This window comes from Pleurodeles waltl, chromosome 3_1, assembly GCF_031143425.1.
Source record: "Pleurodeles waltl isolate 20211129_DDA chromosome 3_1, aPleWal1.hap1.20221129, whole genome shotgun sequence".
Classification (NCBI taxonomy): domain Eukaryota; kingdom Metazoa; phylum Chordata; class Amphibia; order Caudata; family Salamandridae; genus Pleurodeles; species Pleurodeles waltl.
This window is the reverse complement of record NC_090440.1, coordinates 1,882,293,032-1,882,313,741: the sequence shown is the minus strand read 5'-3', so window position 1 is coordinate 1,882,313,741 and position 20,710 is coordinate 1,882,293,032. Positions and strand designations below refer to the sequence as shown.

The following is a 20,710-nucleotide window of genomic DNA, read 5'->3' as shown; positions in this document are numbered from 1 at the left end:
TTAAACCTGTGCTTAACCCTCTGGTAGCTTGACACAAAAGCAGTCAGACTTACTTATTTATTTTTTATGCAGCACTCAAACACAAATTAAGTGGAAACACAACACAAGAAAAATCCCAATTAGAAAAATAGACTATATTTTAGTAAACAAAATGACATCAAAACTTCAACAGTCCAGTAAGTAGAACCGGAGTAATGTTTTTTTTTAAAGTTCCAAGAGAAAATAGTGCCAAAAAAACACAAAGGGCCCTGTTATGAGTTTGGCGGACGGAAAACTCCATCCATCAAGCTCCCAACAGGGTGGCCGCCGCCTATGCAGCGTACTCTCCACCGGAGCTATTATGGTTTTCCTGCTAGGTTGGTAGGCGGAAACCTAAGTTTCTGCCTGCTGGCCTAGCAGGAAACAGGCCACAGCATTGTTTCTGGCTCGTAATCGAGCCGGCGGCAATGCTGTCACCTGCAAGGTGCACCAGCACTCTCGCAATGTGCAAAGCAGACAGTGAACATTGAGAGGGTGCTGGCCAGGGGGGGCCCTGCACCTGTTCTTCGCCAGCCGTTTCATGGCGGTGCTACCACCATGAAACCGCTGGCGGAGAACGAGGTTGTAATCCCCAGGGCAGCGCTGCTTGGGGTAAAGCGCAGAGTCCTAAAAGCCAACAAAAAAGAGTTCAGCAAGGGAAGGTAATAATCTGAGTTGACCCTGCAGAGACAGCCTGGTCCAATACCTACACACTTTATAATTATTATGCATTAATGTCAAGATTGGCTACAAAACAGAAATATGTCTCTGGAGGCCGACTACCTTTTCCAGGGCTGCTTCCACTCAGATGCAGACAAATTAAATTATTTTAAAAAGTTATATATATAAATAAATATATTTAATGTTAAAATATCTAAAAATAAAACATATTTAATATTTCATTGTAAAATATTTTAAAACATCATGTTTGAATTTATAAATGAATATGCTATTAACTTTTATTAAATATAATTACATCAATTTCAATTATTTCTGTAATCACTGTTATTCATTATTAAAACATAATAAGAAAATACTTTTTATTTTATGTGGGATTTTATTTTTAAATTCAAACTCTTAAACAAATATTTGTAATTCGTTTAATGCACATAAGCAATCCATGCCACATGTGTGTCCTTTTTTTCCAACATTTTCAGGATTGTAAAGATACCCATAGTTTGTGGATTCCACTGGAGGAGACCAAGAAATTAACCAAAATACAGCTAAAATGTGTGTGTTTTTTTTAAAAAGGGGAAAAAAGTGCTTCAGAAGAAAGGATCTGTTTTTTTCCCTGCAAATGGCATCAACAAAGGATTTGCTGTGCTAAAATCACCATCTTCCCAGCTTTCAGCAACAGGCAGACTTGAATCAGAAAACCAAACTTTTCAACCCACTTTTGGCATTTTACTGGAACATACCCCATTTTTACTATTTTTTATGTTTTCAGCCTCATCCAGTTAGTGACAGAAATGGGTGTGAGACCAATGTTGGATCCTAAACAGGTAAAATTTTCTGAAAAGTAGACAAAAGTTTGAATTCAACAAGATGTCATTTGTGTAGATCCTTCAATGTTTTCTTACAGAAAATAACAGCTGAAATAAAAAAATTAAGAAATTGAGTTGAAAAAAGCAGCAATTTCTGTCCACGTTTTCTTGTGTAACTTTTTCCAGCTATGGCAGATTTTTTAAAGAAATATACGTTACATCTGCCGGACTCTTCTGGTTGCAGGGATATATAGGGCTTGTAGGTTCATCCTAGGTACCCAGAGCCAATAAATGAGATGCACCTTGCAATGGGTTTTCTTTCTATACCGGGCATATAGCATTCATTTGGTAAAATATAAATAATGAAAAATAGTTATCAAAGAAACCTTTGTATTTCCTAAATTGGCACAAGAGAATGAGTTTAGAAACAGTGGTCATTTGCACAGCTCTAAATTTGGGGGTCCTCATTCTAACATGTAAATTACCAGGCATTTCTCAAAATTACTTCTTTCTTACACACTGTCTTCAATTTGGAAGGCAAAAATGTAGAGAAAAACAATTGGCAATAACACTTGTTCTTCAAATCTGTGTTCCCCAAGTCTCCAGATAAAAATGGTACCTCACTTGTGTGGCTAGGCCTAGTGCCTGTGACAGGGAACGTCCCAAAACGCAACATGGACACATTTCATTTTTCCATTGAAAAATGATGTGTTTTTTGCAAAGTGCCTAGCTGTGGATTTTGGGCTGTAGCTCAGAGGACACCTAGGGAAACCTACCAAACCTATACATTTATGGAAAGTAGACATCTAGGGGAATCCATAATGGGGTGACTTGTGGGACTCTCACTGGGTTCTGTCACCCAGAATCCTTTCCAAACCTCAAATTGGGCTATAAAAACACATTTTCCTCATATTTCAGAGCTGCAACGTTCTGGAATCTGAGGGGAGTCACAAACTTCCTTCCATACAGCATTCCCTTAAGTCTCCCCATAAAAATGGTACCTTACTTGTATGAGTAGGCCTAGTGCCCGCGGCAGGAAATGCCCCAAAACACAACGTGGACACATCACATTTTCCCAAAGAAAACTGACCTGTTTTTTGCAAAGAGCCTATCTGTGAATATTGGCCTCTAGCTCAGCCCGCACCTAGGACATTCTACCAAAGCCATACATTTATGAAAAGTAGACACATAGGGGAATCCAGAATCGGGTGACTTGTGGAGCTCTCACCATGTTCTGTCACTCAGAATCCTTTGCAAACCTCAAAATTTGGCTAAAGAAACACGTTTGCTGCATATTTTGGCGAGAGAAAGTTCTGGAATCTGAGGGGAGCTACAAACTTTTTTCCACCCAGCATTGCTCCAAGTCTCCCGATAAAAATGGTGCACTAGGTGCAGGCCCTCAAGTGGGGTAGCGTTTTTATCAGGACGGGTGGGGAAACATTGGGTGGTAGGAATTTTGTGGATCCCAGCATATTCCTGTAGTTTGTGTGACAGAAATGCAAGAAAAAATAGACTTTTTATTCAACATTTCACCTTTGCAGGGTATTCTGGTATACAAGCTCTTGAGAATGCACACAAGTGACACCTCTGTGGACTCCCCCAGGTAGGTAGTTTCCAGAAATGTCTGGGTTTGGTAGGTTTCCCTATATGGCCGCTGAGCCCAGGACCAAGAACACAGGTGCCTGCCTTACCAAACCAGGTTGTTTTGTGATACATAATTTTGATGTCTCCACAATACGATTTGGGCGGTGGAATTTGAGGCTGGACTAAACTGGGGAGCTCCCATGAGAGCACTCTCTCTGTGCTTGCAGCCGCATGCACCTGTTGTCTGGTTTGGGCTAACCCGTTATTGTCCGGCTGCACAGACTGTGCTTGCGAAGGCACAGGAGGACTGTCCTCATCAACTCCCTCAGAATCACTGGAAGAGGAGTTGTCGGTTGGGACTCCTCCGATTGAAAAATCACTCAGAGAGTCTGCGCCATTGTCCTATCCCTCAAATGCTGTCTCAATATCTGCTGTCTCTAGTCTCTGAACCTACGTCAGAGCTGTCCTCTATAACCCGAGTTAGCGCTTGAGTAGCAGTCAACCAACGAGGCGCCATCTCTGCTACTGGCTAAAGTGTCCCTCTAAAACACTAGCCAGCATAGACAGTCACAATATTTCTGGTGGGTGTGTGTATGATGTGTGCAACAGTAAAGGTTACCTTGCCTTTGCTTCTTCCCTCAATCAGCACGTTCTCTCAAGACACTCAAAAAAACAAAAAAGACACACTATTACTTCACCTTGTCACATACCAATCATCACAGTCTTTAGCACCTCTGGGGCCCAGTCCAACAATCATTATTGGTGCTCCCACTCCCATGCCCTCCTCCTCGGATTCCCTCATTACCACCCAGCAAAAGTGCCCTTCATCTCTCCATAGCCCCCTCGCACGTACATTTTATTTGTATTATAGCGCAGGAAATGGCTGGCTTTACTAATCCACTCAGCTATTCACATAAAAAACTGATTTGATCTTTGCAGTAGGCATATAAACCTTCTACGCTACTTTATGGTATCAAAGCTGCCACTAGACAAAAGTCAGATCCTTTTCTAGCAGAAGCATAATCACAAGAGTTAGCTTGACTTTTTTATTGCTGCCTAAAAGCTATGGTTCAAACGCCTCAGTTGGAGTATGTGCATTGCTGTGAAGACGCGAGCTGTGAGACAACTGGTGGCGAATATATATATATATATATATATATATATATATATATATATAACCTATAGGTATATGTAAAGACGTGAAGAGATCACTTTTATATGTGAGTGTGGTTTCCTTCGGGGCCGATCGCAGCAGGAAACATATGTTTATTCACTTTTATTAGTTAAATAAACTTTTTTACACTTCCCTATACTTTACCATCATGCCTTCTTTACCAAGTCTCTGCTGAAAGTGGAATACTAAAGAGCAGTTATCACCATTGAATATATATAAGCATTGCATTTTTCTCTTTTAATATTTTCTTTAACTCACTTTTTCAGACAGTACAGCAGCTCTCCACTACTCGCCCATCATGGCCCAACTTTACCCTCCCGAATGGTTAATTTAGCCCCGAATACCCCAGTATACACCAAGAAATCTAAAGCCCAGCAAACTGTGTCTAATGTGAAAAATACACCAGTTCAGCTAACTGTCCAAAATCAGGTAAGCATCATGTCTTATTTTATATGCATGCTCAATAAAGGAAGGAGAGGCCTTGAACCTTTTTTAATCATATGGGTATTGGTTCTATACATCCATTGGATCATAATGAGGTTTGTGCAGTGAACAGGTATGTCAGATCAGAGACATTTTCTTAATCTCTGTGCTTCCATGCAGATCTTAACATGTTCATTCAACTTTCTCATAGGTTTGTTTGATTCTAGGCTGCTCAAGCCTCGACACAAACTTTGTAGTCAACGGTGGACAAAGAAAACTATTTTTCATAGTGAATTCATCCTTGGAAGCACTATTATGAATATCTCTTTCTTTGACCCTGAAGCAGAAAAGTGATGCTTGTCCAAAAGAGATGGCAGCTCTGAGCTGATATTTTGTATGTTTATTATAAGGGAAATAAAGATCCAGGTACACTATATTGCCAGAGCAGGTTAAGGCATATGTTAGAGCCTTCCCTATTCCAACATGCTGTGCCTTAGCCTTTGGGTACTAGCAGACTACCCTGGCTGATGGAGCCAATGAAATATTCAATATCCTCCACCCAAAGGACAGTATTAGTTTACATTATACCTTCAGGTGAAAAGATGTCCCATCACCCTCTGACCCCTTTCCAAAATTTGGTGATTCAAGCACCAGCTGGCAGAGATTAATTCTGGCTTCCATAGATGGGTAAATTGCAGAATTGCCCATTTGGTAAAATATAAGTGTTCCTGAGGGCTCCCAAGACTATCACTGCCAGTGAGTGCAGTTTAAGAGAGCCGTGTTACCTACCTGAGCTACCAAGTGGAGAAGGTAAAATTTTATCTGCCTAAGCTAAGTTCAGGGATGGGTAGAGTTAAGTGGTGGTGAGGGGTTGAAGGGCTCAGGGATGGGTGGAGTTTATGGGCAGAAAGATTTTTAGGGCTCACGAATGGGTGGAATTTAGGGTGGTGAACTGTTTTAAGGATTGAGGGAAGGGTGTTTAGATGTTGGAAAGGGCATTCTAAAGATGTTTTTAGCAACATGCAGGGATACTGAAATGAGATTTAGGCCATGGATTTCTAGAATTCTCTGTGCTCTGGTCAGTACTATTTCCTTTTCAATGATGCCACTGTGTTCCCGTATGAACTGCCATCATTGCTTTATTTAAAAAAATAATAAGTGCCAGGGCCAAAGGCCATTTTCGGAATGCCACCCTGATTGGCACCTCCCACTGTCCAAACCAGAGCTGACTGATGTTTGTGTCAGTGTTACCAAAAACTATCCCTCTCATATAAGTGGGCCATTTTGGAATTTTAGATCCCATCTTTTGGTTCAATGATGCATTTAACTTGCTGTTTTTATTAACACTGCTTACAGTAAGTGGGACAGTTTAATGCTCTGCTCTGTTAAAAAATAGAAAGGCATCACCGCCATGTGGTGGACTCTTATACCTATTGCTTATCTCATCAATTGTTCACTTGTTGAAGGCATAGTTCTTTCATTTTGAAAAGACTGTTTAATTATACTGCTCTTAAAGAAGCTGGATTTTTCGTAAATACTTGCTGAATCATAGGACTGCTTTTTATCTCTCTCTATGGTTCATTCTGGCTTTAGACCTGGGAATGGCACCTACATTGGGCAATGCTTGAAGTATGAAGATGAGAGGCATGTAGTGTTGTTTGTTAGGTTTGATCTCTCAGATGTGTTTGACTTTAGGATCACTAGATCTAAATGAATGGGTTGTCCACACTGGTGAATGAGGCCTCTCGGGCTTTAAATGGTTATTTTCTTTTTCGGAGGGATGGGCCTTATGAATAAAACTTAGCACATTCATCACTTATAGTATCTGTGCCCCAAATATCCCTATCTTCACCTGTATTTTTCAGTGTCTATTCAGCTTCACCTTATGATCTTTCCTTGGAGTTTTTGGTTGTGTGTCAAGTCTATACAGATAAACCATAGCATTACAAATAGACAGACTCAAACTGAAATTTCAAATCTCCGTTCCAATGCCTATATACTGCTCAAATCTTGATGCAAGAAAACAAAATCTTAGTCTGGCAAACACCAGGGGCTTTCCTTGGCTTAAAAAACGATCTATATTGCAATACATATCACCCTCTAATCTCCAGGGGCATAGCTTTAGGGTTGTGTTTGGGGATTGACACCCCCAAAATACCACATTCTTGGCTTGTTAGTTGGGGCTGAGGTCCCTGAATCGAGTCTGCTATCTCTGTGTCGGTTAGTCTCTGTTGTGAGCAAAAAATGAAAGATAAAGCAGTGACCTTTGATGTAAACAATAGAGAGAGAGGCAGAGATACCCATCTGGCAGAATTTCAAAATGTGTAACCAGATTACCTGGAATCAATACCAGGGTCACTGATTGTGCAAGCTGTGTGATCCTAGGCAAATATTTTATTTAATTTCCTTTTTCTTTAGCATTGCGTATGATTGCACTTTTAAATGCCTGAGTTCAGGATGTGGTCAGTGCAAGATCCTCTTATATTTGATGTAGTACACTGTAATGTTGCTCTATCTAGATTAAGGGGGTGATTCTAAGTCTGGCAGGCGGCGGAGGCCGCCCGCCAGACTTCCCCCTCCAAAATACCGCTCCGCGGTCGGAAGACCGCTGAGGGTATTCTGGGTTTTGCACTGGGCTGGCGGGCGACCGCCAAAAGGCCGCCCGCCAGCCCAGTGCAAAACTACCTTCCCGCGAGGACGCCGGCTCCGAATGGAGCCGGCGGAGTGGGAAGGTGCGACGGGTGCAGTGGCACCCGTCGCGAATTTCACTGTCTGCAATGCAGACAGTGAAATTCTTTGTGGGGCCCTCTTACGGGGGGCCCTGCAGTGCCCATGCCATTGGCATGGGCACTGCAGGGGCCCCCAGGGGCCCCACGACAACCCATAGCGCCATCCTGTTCCTGGCGGGCGAACCGCCAGGAACAGGATGGCGGTATGGGCTGTCAGAATCCCCATGGAGGATTCAAATGGGCAGCGGAAAACCGGCGGGAGACTGCCGGTTTTCCACTTCTGACCGCGGTCAAACCGCCGCGGTCAGAATGCCCAGCGGGGCACCGCCAGCCTGTTGGCGGTGCCCCCGTCATTTTAGCCCTGGCGGTCTTGGACCGCCAGGGTTAGAATGACCCCCTAAGAATCTAAGCCACCTTTAGGGTTACATGACTACTGACTTGCCTCTTCGATCCCTAATGGCATTGCCTTTGGGGGCGGAAACATGAATGATTCTAAAAATTACCACTTTTAATAAGTGTCTGTCTGTGCCGTGATATAATCTGATGCACTAAAGTGAAACACTTCCACCTGTTAAAGAAATACATATGTTTCGGTTTGAAGAGATTGCGTCATATTTTTACATTATATTTTTGCATGATATAAATTGGTAGAAATTCTGTCCAAGTAGGGAGTACAATTCTAGTCAAGGTAAGTCAGATACACATTCTAAATTAACCTGTACTATCTTTCTGATAGCTTGGCACAGAGCACTCAGGCCGAGCTTAAGATGTATCAAGTATTTGTGCAACACTTAGGGCCAGACGTAGGAAGCCTTTTGCACGTCGCAGACTGCGAAAAACTCAGTTTGCGACATGCAAAAGGCCGTTTGCGATGCACAACCTCAAATTGCGAGTCGGTACCGACTCGCAATTTGAGGCTGCGACTAGCAAATAGGAAGGGGTGTTACCTTCCTATTTGCGACCGCATCGCCATGCTGAGTTGCTTTGTGACCGCGAATGCAGTCGCAAACCAACTCGCAGTTACCACCCACTTGAAGTGGGTGGTAAATCCTTTGTAAAAGGGAAGGGGTCCCCAACAAAGACTTCGACAACAGGGGGCAAACCAACAAGCCCTTGGAGTCCTTGGTTAGTAAAAGGTTGTAGAGGGCAATTTCAGTCCCCCCTCAGTGCCAGAGGTAGGAGTCAGAAGGCCAACACACTAAAGCAAGTAGCAGAGTGGCAGTCCCTTCTCGCAGCACAACAATCAGCAGGCCAACACAGCAAAGCTAGTAGCAAAGTGGAAGTCTCTCCTGGCAGCACTGCTCCTCGCCTTGGCAGAGTCTCCTCAGGATCCAAAAGTGAACTGATTTGGTGGGGTTTGGTGTCCAGTACTTAAACCAAAATGTGTCTTTGAAGTGGGGGAGACTTCAAAAGAAGTCTTTGAAGATCAGAAGGTCCCTGCCCTTCCTTTCCTGGCTCCGGACACTCTACATGGGGGCATGCAGCCCTTTATGTGAGGAGAGGCACGGCCCTATTCATGTGTAGGTGTCAGCTCCTCCTTCCCATCTAGTCCAGGATGACCCATCAGCCTGGGTATGGGCCATCAGGATGCAAATGTCACACCAAGCTCCCATTTATGTGACTGTCTAGAAGGAATGCACAAAGCCCAGCTGTTATCTACCCCAGATGTGTACTCAGAGACAGGCAGAGGCACAAAATGGTTAAAGTAAGAAAATGCCAACTCTCTAAAATTGGCATTTTCAGATTTACAATTTAAAATCAGACTTCACCATAAGTGAGCCTAGAGACACCAAACTCCATATTTCTATCTTCTCCTAATTAAAAGTCATGCTTAAAGGATGCTTCAAGGTGACTCCAAATGTTAACCTATGGGAGAGACAAGTCTTGCAGTAGTGAAAAACGAATTTAACAGTTTTTCACTACATGGACATGATAAAAGTAAAAGTACATGTCCAACCTTTAAATACACTGGACCCTGCCCTTGGGGCTGACTATGGTCTACCTTAGGGGTGACATATGAAATTAAAAAAAGGTTTGGGCCTGGCAAGTGGGTGCACTTTCCAGGTCTAAATGGCAGTATAAATCTGCACACACAGGCTCTGTAGTGGCAGCCCTGAGGCATGTTTGCAGGGCTTCGTAGTGGGTGGCACAATCAGCGCTGCAGGCCCACTAGTAGTTTTAATTTACAGGCCCTGGTCACATATAGTGCAAATTACTAGGGTCTATAAGTAAACCACATATGCCAATTATGGATAAGCCAATTTTGGCATGGTTTAGAGTAGAGAGCACCTGCACTTTAGCACTGGTCAGCAGTGGTAAAGTGTCAAGAAACTGTCACAGGTACCAGGCTTCTATCACTACATCCCAAGGAGGAACCTTTTGTTAACATCCCTGCAACTGATCTTTAAATGCCTCTTCCATTAGCATAAGCATGGCAACCATTATATTGACGTGCTGAACTCTAGATCCTGGATCCCTTAATCAGAGCTAAAGCCAAACTATCTTCAACTCTTCAAAATTCATTAGTCTGAAGTCTCTCCATGGCTACGTAGGATATAAGATCACCTTTTCCAAAATTAACTCTAACATCTTATAACTTATTTTCTTCACTGTAGTTGAATATCCATTTCTGTATTTCTCACCATTCTTAATTACCCTAATATGACAGCCAGAGCTCTACAAAACTCCTAAGTAAAACATAAACAAACAAACAAACTACTACAGAATTTAATAGTTACATAAAATAAATTATTCCATACGTTATCCCCTTAGATCGATTTAGATGCAGGGTGTGGACACATGCGTCGTACTCAAGAATTCCTGCATATATGGTGGGAAGTTGTTACCTTGAAAAGATGCACATTAGCTGGCTTCGGGAGATGTAAACATATGGGCATAGTAGACTAGAAGTGTATAAACTGAACCCAACTGCACAGAGAGTAACATGATCACAAAAAAATAAGTCAAAGACGAATATATATACCACGAGAGAGAGAGAATGCGGTGTGTGTGTGCTATCATGACCTCAATGTGGGTGTTCTACATTTCATTAACACAAAGAGTGAGCACACATTTGTGTATAATGCAGCATTTTCGGTTGCAGTGTAGCTGGTTCCGTTCCCCTAACAGATTTCAATGGTCTTCATACCTAGGGATGGCATTTATGCTTAACCAACTTACCTTCCTGTCTACAGAATATTCTGTGGTCATGGCAAATTGGTAAAATGATGCCACCCCACGGTCTGTTTGATCTGCTTAAATGTGATCTAAAATTCAATGTCTGCGCTCCCAAATTACAGTCTGGCCAGTATTTATTTTCTTTAATCATAGTCTACTTTTTCACAAACCTTTTCTTTTAGTATTCGAGTGTGTTATTCTATGTAATCATAATGGCATTATTTGTGTTTTTTTGTAATGTTTCCAATGCCCCTTATTTGGTGGTGATGAAGATGTAAGTCTAGCATGTAATGGAAGTGTTTATCTTCTTGCTTCATTTCCCTAGATGCTAATCAACATTAAGGAAGAATTGCTAAAAACACGCGAATCCATCAAAGCCCTGCACAGTGATCGGAGGTCAGTCACACTTTTGAAAACAAGTTCTATATTTTGATTTTACTTTGGGATTTCTTTGCTTTTTGGCCATCTTGGCCGCTCTACCGTCCTGGACTATTTTCGTAATCGTCTTCCCTTCGTCACATCACACTGTATGCAGCTTCGTGGAATAAGTTGTTTTTTACCCCCTCGTTGTACAGTCACCTATGGCTTGAAGGTCTCCAGAGAGATTCAAATAAATAACATTGCAAGAGGATGCTATGATAGAACTGGGAGGGGGAGCATGCAGACACGCATTTGTAGCCAAAGAGGAGGGATAGAATTTAAGTGTAGGAGGAAGGAAAACAAGGGTAGAAAGGAGAAAGGAAGGCAGTAGGAAGAAGGGTAGGAAGAAAGGAAGGGAAGAAGAAAGGAATGAAGGAGAGACAAATAGAAAGAAGGAAATCAGTCAAAAATAGAGGGTGAAGGAAAGAATGAAGGGAAGGATAGAAAAAGAGGAGAAATGAGCGAAGGGAGGGAGGATGGAAGGAAGGTAAAAAGGAAAGACAGAAGTTGAGAAATTACTAGGGAAGGGAATAAGACAAGATGGAATTAAAGGAAAGGTGGATAGAAATAAGGTTAACCCCTTCGCTGCCAGGCATTTTCCCCCTCAGGTGCCAGGCCTTTTTTGGCTATTTGGGGCAGGGCACGCTTAGGCCCTCATAACTTTTTGTCCACATAAGCTACCCAAACCAAATTTGCGTCCTTTTTTCCAACATCCTAGGGATTCTAGAGGTACCCAGCCAAGCACCACCCCAAGCACACCGCCAGCCAAGCGCCACCCCAAGCACACCACCAGCCAAGCGTCACCCCAAGCACACCGCCAGCCAAGCGCCACCCCACGCACACCGCCAGCCAAGCACCACCCCAACCACACCGCCAGCCAAGCACCACCCCACGCACACCGTCATCACTTTCTTTTTGTTTATAAACAACAAAGAAACCACTAACTAATTATAAAATAAGTACAAAACTACAAACACAAAAGCTCTAACTAAATACATGATAGTAATGCCAACTGTGAAACTGAACATATGAAAATATGAAATAGACAGTTTACGCTCACGGTATTTCCCAATTTTTTTTTTTCGTGTGGTAGCTTCTGAAACAGCCGGCCACACAAAGGCCAGGCTTTGAAGGGCAATCAGGGCAGTACATCCGGCTCTCCCTCCGAATACCTCTTCGGGCACATACTCTACATTTCTTAGTGGGCAGGTCTTTTTTGGGAGTGGGAGGAATGTGATCTGGAAAGCTGCGATCTTTCAATCTAGCCACATCCTCCACCACTGCTACTCTAGGAACTCTTGCCTGTTCCACCACAATAAGGCTCTCTACCACTGAATCCTGAAATTTAACAAATTTCATCCTTGACTCAGGTGAACGGTCGGTGAACACAATAAAACCATTAAAAGTTGCGAAATGAAATAAATGTAGAGGCAACTTTTTATACCACATGTAAGACTTATGAAGAGCAGTGTAAGGTTCCAACCTCTGATCTACTCTATCAACACCACCCATATGCCTATTGTAGTCCAAAATGCAAGCAGGTTTTCACACTTCGGCAACCTCACCCCAAACAGTCACAAGGGAAGTACTCTCATCACGGATGGTAGATAGCATGTACACATCCCTCCTGTCTGAAAATTTCGGAGCTCGCAGCTCATTATTCCGCAAGGCACTGCACTGTCCCCTCTCAAGTTTTTTTACAGACAAGCTCCCTTGGATAGCCTTTCCAGTTAGAACGGATTTTGCCACAAGCAACAGTGTCCACTCTAAACAACTCCTTGAACAACTGCACTCCAGTGTTGAAATTATCTAGGTACAAATGGTAACCTTTGTTAAAGAGTCGTCTACCAAGTTCCCACACAATTTTCTCACTAACTCCAAAAGTGGGCGGATAACTAGGAGGGTCAATACTGGAATCCCTACCAGTGTAGACCCGGAAATTATACACGTATCCTGTACTACTTTCTGACAGCATATACATTTTAATTCCATACTGTGCCCTCTTACTAGGAATGTACTGCTTAAAAACTAAATGCCCCTTGAAAAGGACCAAAGACTCTTCCACACTTATCTCTTTGCCTGGAACATAGACCTCTGAAAACCGATCTACAAAATGATCAAGGACAGGCCTAATCTTAAAAAAATAAGACGGTCACAATCAGGATAATCTTGTGGCAAGGCTAAAGCATTGTCTACAAAATGCAGCATAGGAAGAAGAAGCAAATAGCGATTACGTGTCATAGTTGCAGGAAATATAGCCGTTGCCATCAAGGGACTAGTAGACCAATAAGAAGCCAGTGAAAAACTTTTTCATCTCTTCCAGATATGTGAGAACCCACTGAGTAGCTATAGACTGACGCCTGAGTCTGGCAGCATTGACCCTCAAATATTGCTACACATACAAATTAGTCTGCTCCACAATCTCTTCCAAAAATACATTGTCCATAAACAAGTGAAAGAAATTGACAGGCAAATAGTTTTCCGTATTGACTCTACACCCTGGGAGACCAGTAAATGCCGGTAACTGTGACTGCTCCATGTTTGGGGCAATCCAGGTTTCAGGTCTTCTAATGGGAAACCCTTCAGCCCCAGGCTGCTGCACTCTTGGTACATCAATGTCCTCCTCTAAAACAGGCCCTTTATCTGCACTAAGAGTGGCTTCCTCATCAGAAGAATCCTCTCGGACAGAAAACTCACTGCCAGAATCTCTCACTTCCTCCTCTGCCTCAGATGCAGAGTCAGTCTCATAATCATGGTCTGAAGACGACTCAAAAAGCATGCCAACAACCTGCTGAGTGGTCACTCTGTGGCTAGCCATGATCCTTTCTAACAACAAATGGATTGCCAACAACAACCAGCACTAAAATCAGTAATAAACAAAGTGTAGCTTTATCACAAAGAGTTGTGTACTAAAAAACTATACCACTCACTTGCCTGAAACAGCTGCTCATCAGCAACTACTCTACGAGAAAACAGGGGGAACCCTATAACCCTAACCTGCCCAGGATAAATACAACAATCAGAAGAAAGAAATGGCAGGTAGGGACAAATTCGAATCTCAATTGTACGAACAGTCATTAATTCTGTTACACCTCAATTAATTTCTTTCACTTATTTATTTCAAAAGATTTTTTAAAGTAAAAAAGGATATATGATTGTCTAAAACAAAACTTAATACATATTACAAGAGTGGATGAGACATTACTCACATAAATCACAAATAACCCGCAGTGAAGATAAACCAACCAAAATTGATACCCTACAAATTTAAGTAGTGGTCACTATTGCATAGCTTTACTTGTGATCCACTTTAATTGACTAAGGCAATGGGCTTTTCATGCACTTCAATATCAACGTATTGTGTATTTCTTCCACACAGACGAGATGTAGTGCATTGTTCAGTCTTTACAATATAGTCCGTTTATTTGGCAAGCCCAATGCACTTGCAGTAAAATGGAGTCAATGCGTTTCGGCCTACTAATTTAGGGCCTAATCAGGACTGAAGAAGGGTAATCATAGTTCTAAAAACAATTAGACAAACAAAAAACGATTTCAGGTATATATACAGTATCATACATAAAGTAAATAAATCAATAAAAAGGTGTAGATTATATGCCAACAGACTATTTGGTAATCGATCCATCTTTTTGTTAAACACAGTATTAGCTTACTATGGAAATATCACAGACTTTGCAATCCATCATCAAGTTTTGGCGACCATGTTTTACCTGTATTGAAACTTTTCTAAATCAACCTCCCACACGGTATGCTCTACTTTTATTACTATTATGTAAACCTCATGATATTATCTTACTTGAAGGAAAGCAACGTGGAGAACACCCATTCTCTATTATTGTCTCTCTTCCTCAAGCGTTTCGCCAAGCTGATATTGCTTATTAAAAGCGAAGTACACCAGCGCGGTTCATACCGATCACCTGTCAGGGGAATAGACGGAACTCTCATGAGTGAAGAGGTCCTAATTTAGCGAACAAAGTGACGGCTGACTTAACTTAATGACCAAACTAGCAGCAAAGCGCTGGGGCTACAGAGCGCAAAAAAGTGTATACCGTCAATCTTACTGGGTACGGCGTGTCCTGGTTGCACTTTCTTTTGTGGCACGGCTTTCTCGGAACACGTCTTCGTGTATAGATAGTTACTAAGCAACGTCACGTTCACTACAGCGTGCTGACGCTGTACATAGCAACGGACGACGAAAAATGAGTCAATTAGTTATAGCGGCCCATTATAATAGCGTGGTGGCCATCTTGGAACAGGTTGAACAACCATCCTTCGGTTATTTTATGCGGACGCAAAAGCTACTACAATTAAGGGACGAATATCGTCCTCAATATCATTACTGGATATAGACACCTGAATAAATTAGGGATGATATACATCAATTACAGCAGAGGAAACTAGCTTTTGGCTAAATTTATCTGTTATCATAGAGTCCTATGTGTTTAAACAGAGGATTTTTTTAAAAAGCAATTATATCGGCCATCTTAAAAGTACCTCCTTTATGAATACTTACTTCCTAGGGAGTTCTTTGGAAGGAATTATCTTGCAATTCTAGGACTATTTTAACAGATGTTGTCAGTTAAAAAATGTAGCCCATAACACATATATATAGACTCTATCTTCAAGACTGGATAAAGGCAAACATAAAAATGAATATACATATCAATCCGGTAAAATGCAATACATTATAGTTCTGTGAACCCAGCCGAATTTTTGAAAATTATTTCAACTAGATTCGGGATCTCACTTAATTAAAGCCCACATTTCATCATCATCATTTAGTCCGGTTTTAGCTGTGTGAAACCTCTCAATGAATCTTGCTTCCATTTTTAGTAATTTCTTTGTCATTGTAGATCCATCCAATTTGGGTTGTATTGCCAATAGTACTGACCACCAGATATCTTCTTCTGTATGCATCCGGTTCAAATAGTGCTCGACTAATGGTGCTCCTTTGACTCCGCATTTGATTCTAGAACGGTGTTGAAGAATCCTGGTTTTTATCGGTTGTGAAGTCTGTCCAATGTACGTTTTTCCACATGGGCACATTATACAATAAATCACATTTTTAATGTTACAATTTGTAAATTCATTTTGAACATGTACTCTTCCATTTATTATAACCTCTTTGGTATCTTGTGTATATTTGCATGCCAAACATTTACCACATCTATAATGCCCTTGGATTGCTGGCAGTTGTAATAGAGTTCTGAGATCTGTCTTTCTTTCAGGTTGTTTTTGCGCTGCCTTAACCCATTGGTCTTTTAGGCTATGTGCCTTCTTAAATGAAAAAAGTGGTTTGTCTATATTTAACTCGCTGATGATTTTCCAATTACGTTCAATAATAGATCGTATTTTGTTTGCCTTAGGGCTAAAGGTGATCACACATGTTAGAGGTACATCTTTTGTTTTTTCTTTTTGAACTAGTAGTGTTTCTCTTGGGGTGAACCAAGCCCTTTTAGCTGCATTTTTAACCAATTTTTTGGGGTATCCTCTATCCATAAGTTTCTTAGTCAAATCTTCTGCATTATTGAAATAGTCAGTTTTTTCAGTACAATTCCTTCTAATTCTTAAAAATTGACCATAGGGTAAATTCTGTTTAAGTGTTCGTGGATGCCCACTTGAAAAATGTAACAGAGTGTTACGATCTGTGGGTTTTTTGTATAGGCTGACTGCTAGTTTACCGTTTTTATTCCATATCCATAAATCGAGAAAATTGATTTTGGCTTTATCTTTACTCATAGTAAATGTGAAATCGTCTGTACGGTGATTTAGCCAGTCGTGAAATGCTTTTAAAGTATCTTCCGTCCCTTGCCAGACCATCAGAATATCATCGATATATCGAAACCAATGGTCAATGTGCTTTCTAAAAGGATTAGTTGGTGGATAGACCCATTTATGTTCAAAGTAGTCCATCACTAAATTAGCGATCTCTGGGGCAAAACTGCAACCCATTGCAACGCCTTTGACTTGGCGATATAACTGATCGTTATATTTGAAGAAGTTGTTTTTTAGACAAAGTGTGGCTAACTCCACTAAGAATTCTGTAGGCGGAGTCTGAGGTTGAGAATTATTATTCAAAGTTTTTCTGATGATTTCAATCGCTTCGTCTTGTGGGATATTAGTATACAGTGACTCGATATCGAAGGTAACCAATAACTGGCTATTCTCTTCGAATGCTAGATTTTCTAACTTGTTGATGATATCCATGGAATCCCTTACATAAGCTGATGTTTTAGTGACAGCAGGTTTTATAAACACATCAACAAATTGGGCAAGGGGTTCTAAGATGGAGCCACAGGCTGATACTATTGGTCTGCCCGGTGGATGCTCTGAATTTTTATGGATCTTAGGAAGAATATAAAAACGAGGGATTCTTTCATCAGATTGGTTTAGAAAGTTATATTCTTTTGTACTAATCCATCCTTGTTCTTTCGCTTTAGTTGTAAGTGTGTCAATTTTGCTGCTAACCTGTTTTGGTATATCATCTTGTATTTCTCGATAATGGAGTGGGTTACTCAATTGCCTCATGGCTTCCTGATTGTACTGTTCTTTACCCCAAATAACAATCCCACCTCCTTTATCTGCTGGTTTTATAATGATTTCTTGGTTTTTAGCCAAATCTTTAATGGCTTCTTTTTCTGTTCTGGAACAGTTATCATTAAAATAGATTCTTTTGGAGTTGAGTAAGTCTAATTCTTTTAACACCAGATTCTCAAATACTTTAATTTCTTCAGGTAAATCATTTCTTTCTGGTAAAAAACTAGATTTAGGTCTCAGACCACTGTCCTCATTAACATCTTGTGTTGAGGTTGTGCTAAAAAAGGCTCTCAGTCTAACCTTACGAAGAAATTTCAATATTTCTATTTTGCTTTCAACAGGGTCTTGGTTCCGAATGGGAACAAATGATAATCCTTTACTTAACACATGTTTTTCTATTTGTGTGAGAGGGTGTGAGGACAAGTTATAGATGGGGATTGGGTCTTCTGGTTTCATTATTGTCGTCTGTAGGTTCTCCTTCTGGTTCAAAAAAAGTTTTGATCTTGAAATTGCCCCCTGCTGTTGCCACTCCCTCTTGATCCTCTGCGGTTGCCTCTGCCTAAAAAAGGTTGTGCCGCAGAGAAAGCGCCTTGTGTCTCTGATTCAGATTCAGAGGAGGTATCTGAGAAAGTGATGAATTTTTTGAATTTTTGCGTGATCGTGTCTGAAATTGGAGGTTGAGATTATTGGGATTGTTGTTTTTATAGAAATCTTCTCTTAAGTAAGGGTAGGTATTAAGAATATCAAAATTCTTGATGTCTCGAGCTAGTTTGGTTGTTTTTTGATTGATTGTATTGATTTTAAAATCTGCTATAGTTTTGTTAACTGCATCCAACAATTGTTGGGCATTTTGTATGGTGTTATCTGCCGTAATCTCTTGTTCTAAATCAGCAATTTCTTTTAGTTTATTTTTTAGATGTTCAAGTAAAGCTCTTAGAATTACCATCACTCCTTAGTGGAGAATCTCCACCAAGTGAGACACCGAAATTAGATAAAATAGAGAGATTAAAACAATTTAAGAAGAAAAATACTCGAACTCAATTACATGCACAGGTATTACTTGAACATCTAAAAAATAACACAATTCCATCAGGTTTACAAGTTAAAAATATTCCTGTGATTTTTACTGGTGACCCTAAATACTTAACACAATTTAGTGGGGTAGGTACCAAATGTTCTCGTGATTGGCTAGCTTTGTCGGTTGAGACAGCTTTAAGGATTAGTGAGTGTGAACTAAAAGAAATTGATAACAGATAAATTTAGCCAAAAGCTAGTTTCCTCTGCTGTAATTGATGTATATCATCCCTAATTTATTCAGGTGTCTATATCCAGTAATGATATTGAGGACGATATTCGTCCCTTAATTGTAGTAGCATTTGCGTCCGCATAAAATAACCGAAGGATGGTTGTTCAACCTGTTCCAAGATGGCCACCGCGCTATTATAATGGGCCGCTATAACTAATTGACTCATTTTTCGTCGTCCGTTGCTATGTACAGCGTCAGCACGCTGTAGTGAACGTGACGTTGCTTAGTAACTATCTATACACGAAGACGTGTTCCGAGAAAGCCGTGCCACAAAAGAAAGTGCAACCAGGACACGCCGTACCCGGTAAGATTGACGGTATACACTTTTGTGCGCTCTGTAGCCCCAGCGCTTTGCTGCTAGTTTGGTCATTAAGTTAAGTCAGCCGTCACTTTGTTCGCTAAATTAGGACCTCTTCACTCATGAGAGTTCCGTCTATTCCCCTGACAGGTGATCGGTATGAACCGCGCTGGTGTACTTCGCTTTTAATAAGCAATATCAGCTTGGCGAAACGCTTGAGGAAGAGAGACAATAATAGAGAATGGGTGTCCTCCACGTTGCTTTCCTTCAAGTAAGATAATATCATGAGGTTTACATAATAGTAATAAAAGTAGAGCATACCGTGTGGGAGGTTGATTTAGAAAAGTTTCAATACAGGTAAAACATGGTCGCCAAAACTTGATGATGGATTGAAAAGTCTGTGATATTTCCATAGTAAGCTAATACTGTGTTTAACAGAAAGATGGATCGATTACCAAATAGTCTGTTGGCATATAATCTACACCTTTTTATTGATTTATTTACTTTATGTATGATACTGTATATATACCTGAAATCGTTTTTTGTTTGTCTAATTGTTTTTAGAACTATGATTACCCTTCTTCAGTCCTGATGAGGCCCTAAATTAGTAGGCCGAAACGCGTTGACTCCATTTTACTGCAAGTGCATTGGGCTTGCCAAATAAACGGACTATATTGTAAAGACTGAACAATGCACTACATCTCGTCTGTGTGGAAGAAATACACAATACGTTGATATTGAAGTGCATGAAAAGCCCATTGCCTTAGTCAATTAAAGTGGATCACAAGCAAAGTTATGCAATAGTGACCACTACTTAAATTTGTAGGGTATCAATTTTGGTTGGTTTATCTTCACTGCGGGTTATTTGTGATTTATGTGAGTAATGTCTCATCCACTCTTGTAATATGTATTAAGTTTTGTTTTAGACAATCATATATCCTTTTTTACTATAAAAAATCTTTTGAAATAAATAAGTGAAAGAAATTAATTGAGGTGTAACAGAATTAATGACTGTTCGTACAATTGAGATTCGAATTTGTCCCTACCTGCCATTTCCTTTCATCAGCAACTACTCTGCACAGACACAGCAATCACCAATGATATCCCACTAAAAAGAAAAAAAAAATCAAATTAGACATACGTCAACACAAATATCATTGTGGTCAAATCTAAGGACAATTTCACACACAATCCTGCACTTAGTACACCACCTACAAACATGTCATTCATGCATGTCAACAATACTCGTTTGGAGTAAATTGATTTTACTTACCTAAAACATGCAACTATGCAAACCGCAGGACAACTACTGCCAAAACTGCAAGGATCCACAGCAAAGGATGCAAAAGCTTTGAACTAGAAGAAATAAACTGTTATAATCACAAATACAAATACTTCGCCAGTTGACAAACACCCCGCCACCAAGAATTTAGAAAATGTCCTTGGTGCCTAAGTGGCTTCTGCCCCCATTGGGGGCACATGGGCCTAAAACAAAATAGGCCGATCTGCCCCCAAGCGGGGCAGAAATGGCCAACAACTCTG

At 40.8% G+C, this 20,710-nt stretch overlaps 1 protein-coding gene across 1 annotated transcript in view; it reads left to right on the top strand.

Moving 5' to 3' along the window:
• Nucleotides 1-20,710, top strand: part of DYTN (dystrotelin) — a 244,913-nt gene that overhangs the window by 181,308 nt on the left and 42,895 nt on the right. The window contains exons 10-11 of the mRNA XM_069221575.1: nucleotides 4,527-4,689; nucleotides 10,915-10,985. Coding sequence (XP_069077676.1) covers nucleotides 4,527-4,689; nucleotides 10,915-10,985 — 234 coding nt within the window. The remainder of the gene's footprint in view (nucleotides 1-4,526; nucleotides 4,690-10,914; nucleotides 10,986-20,710) is intronic.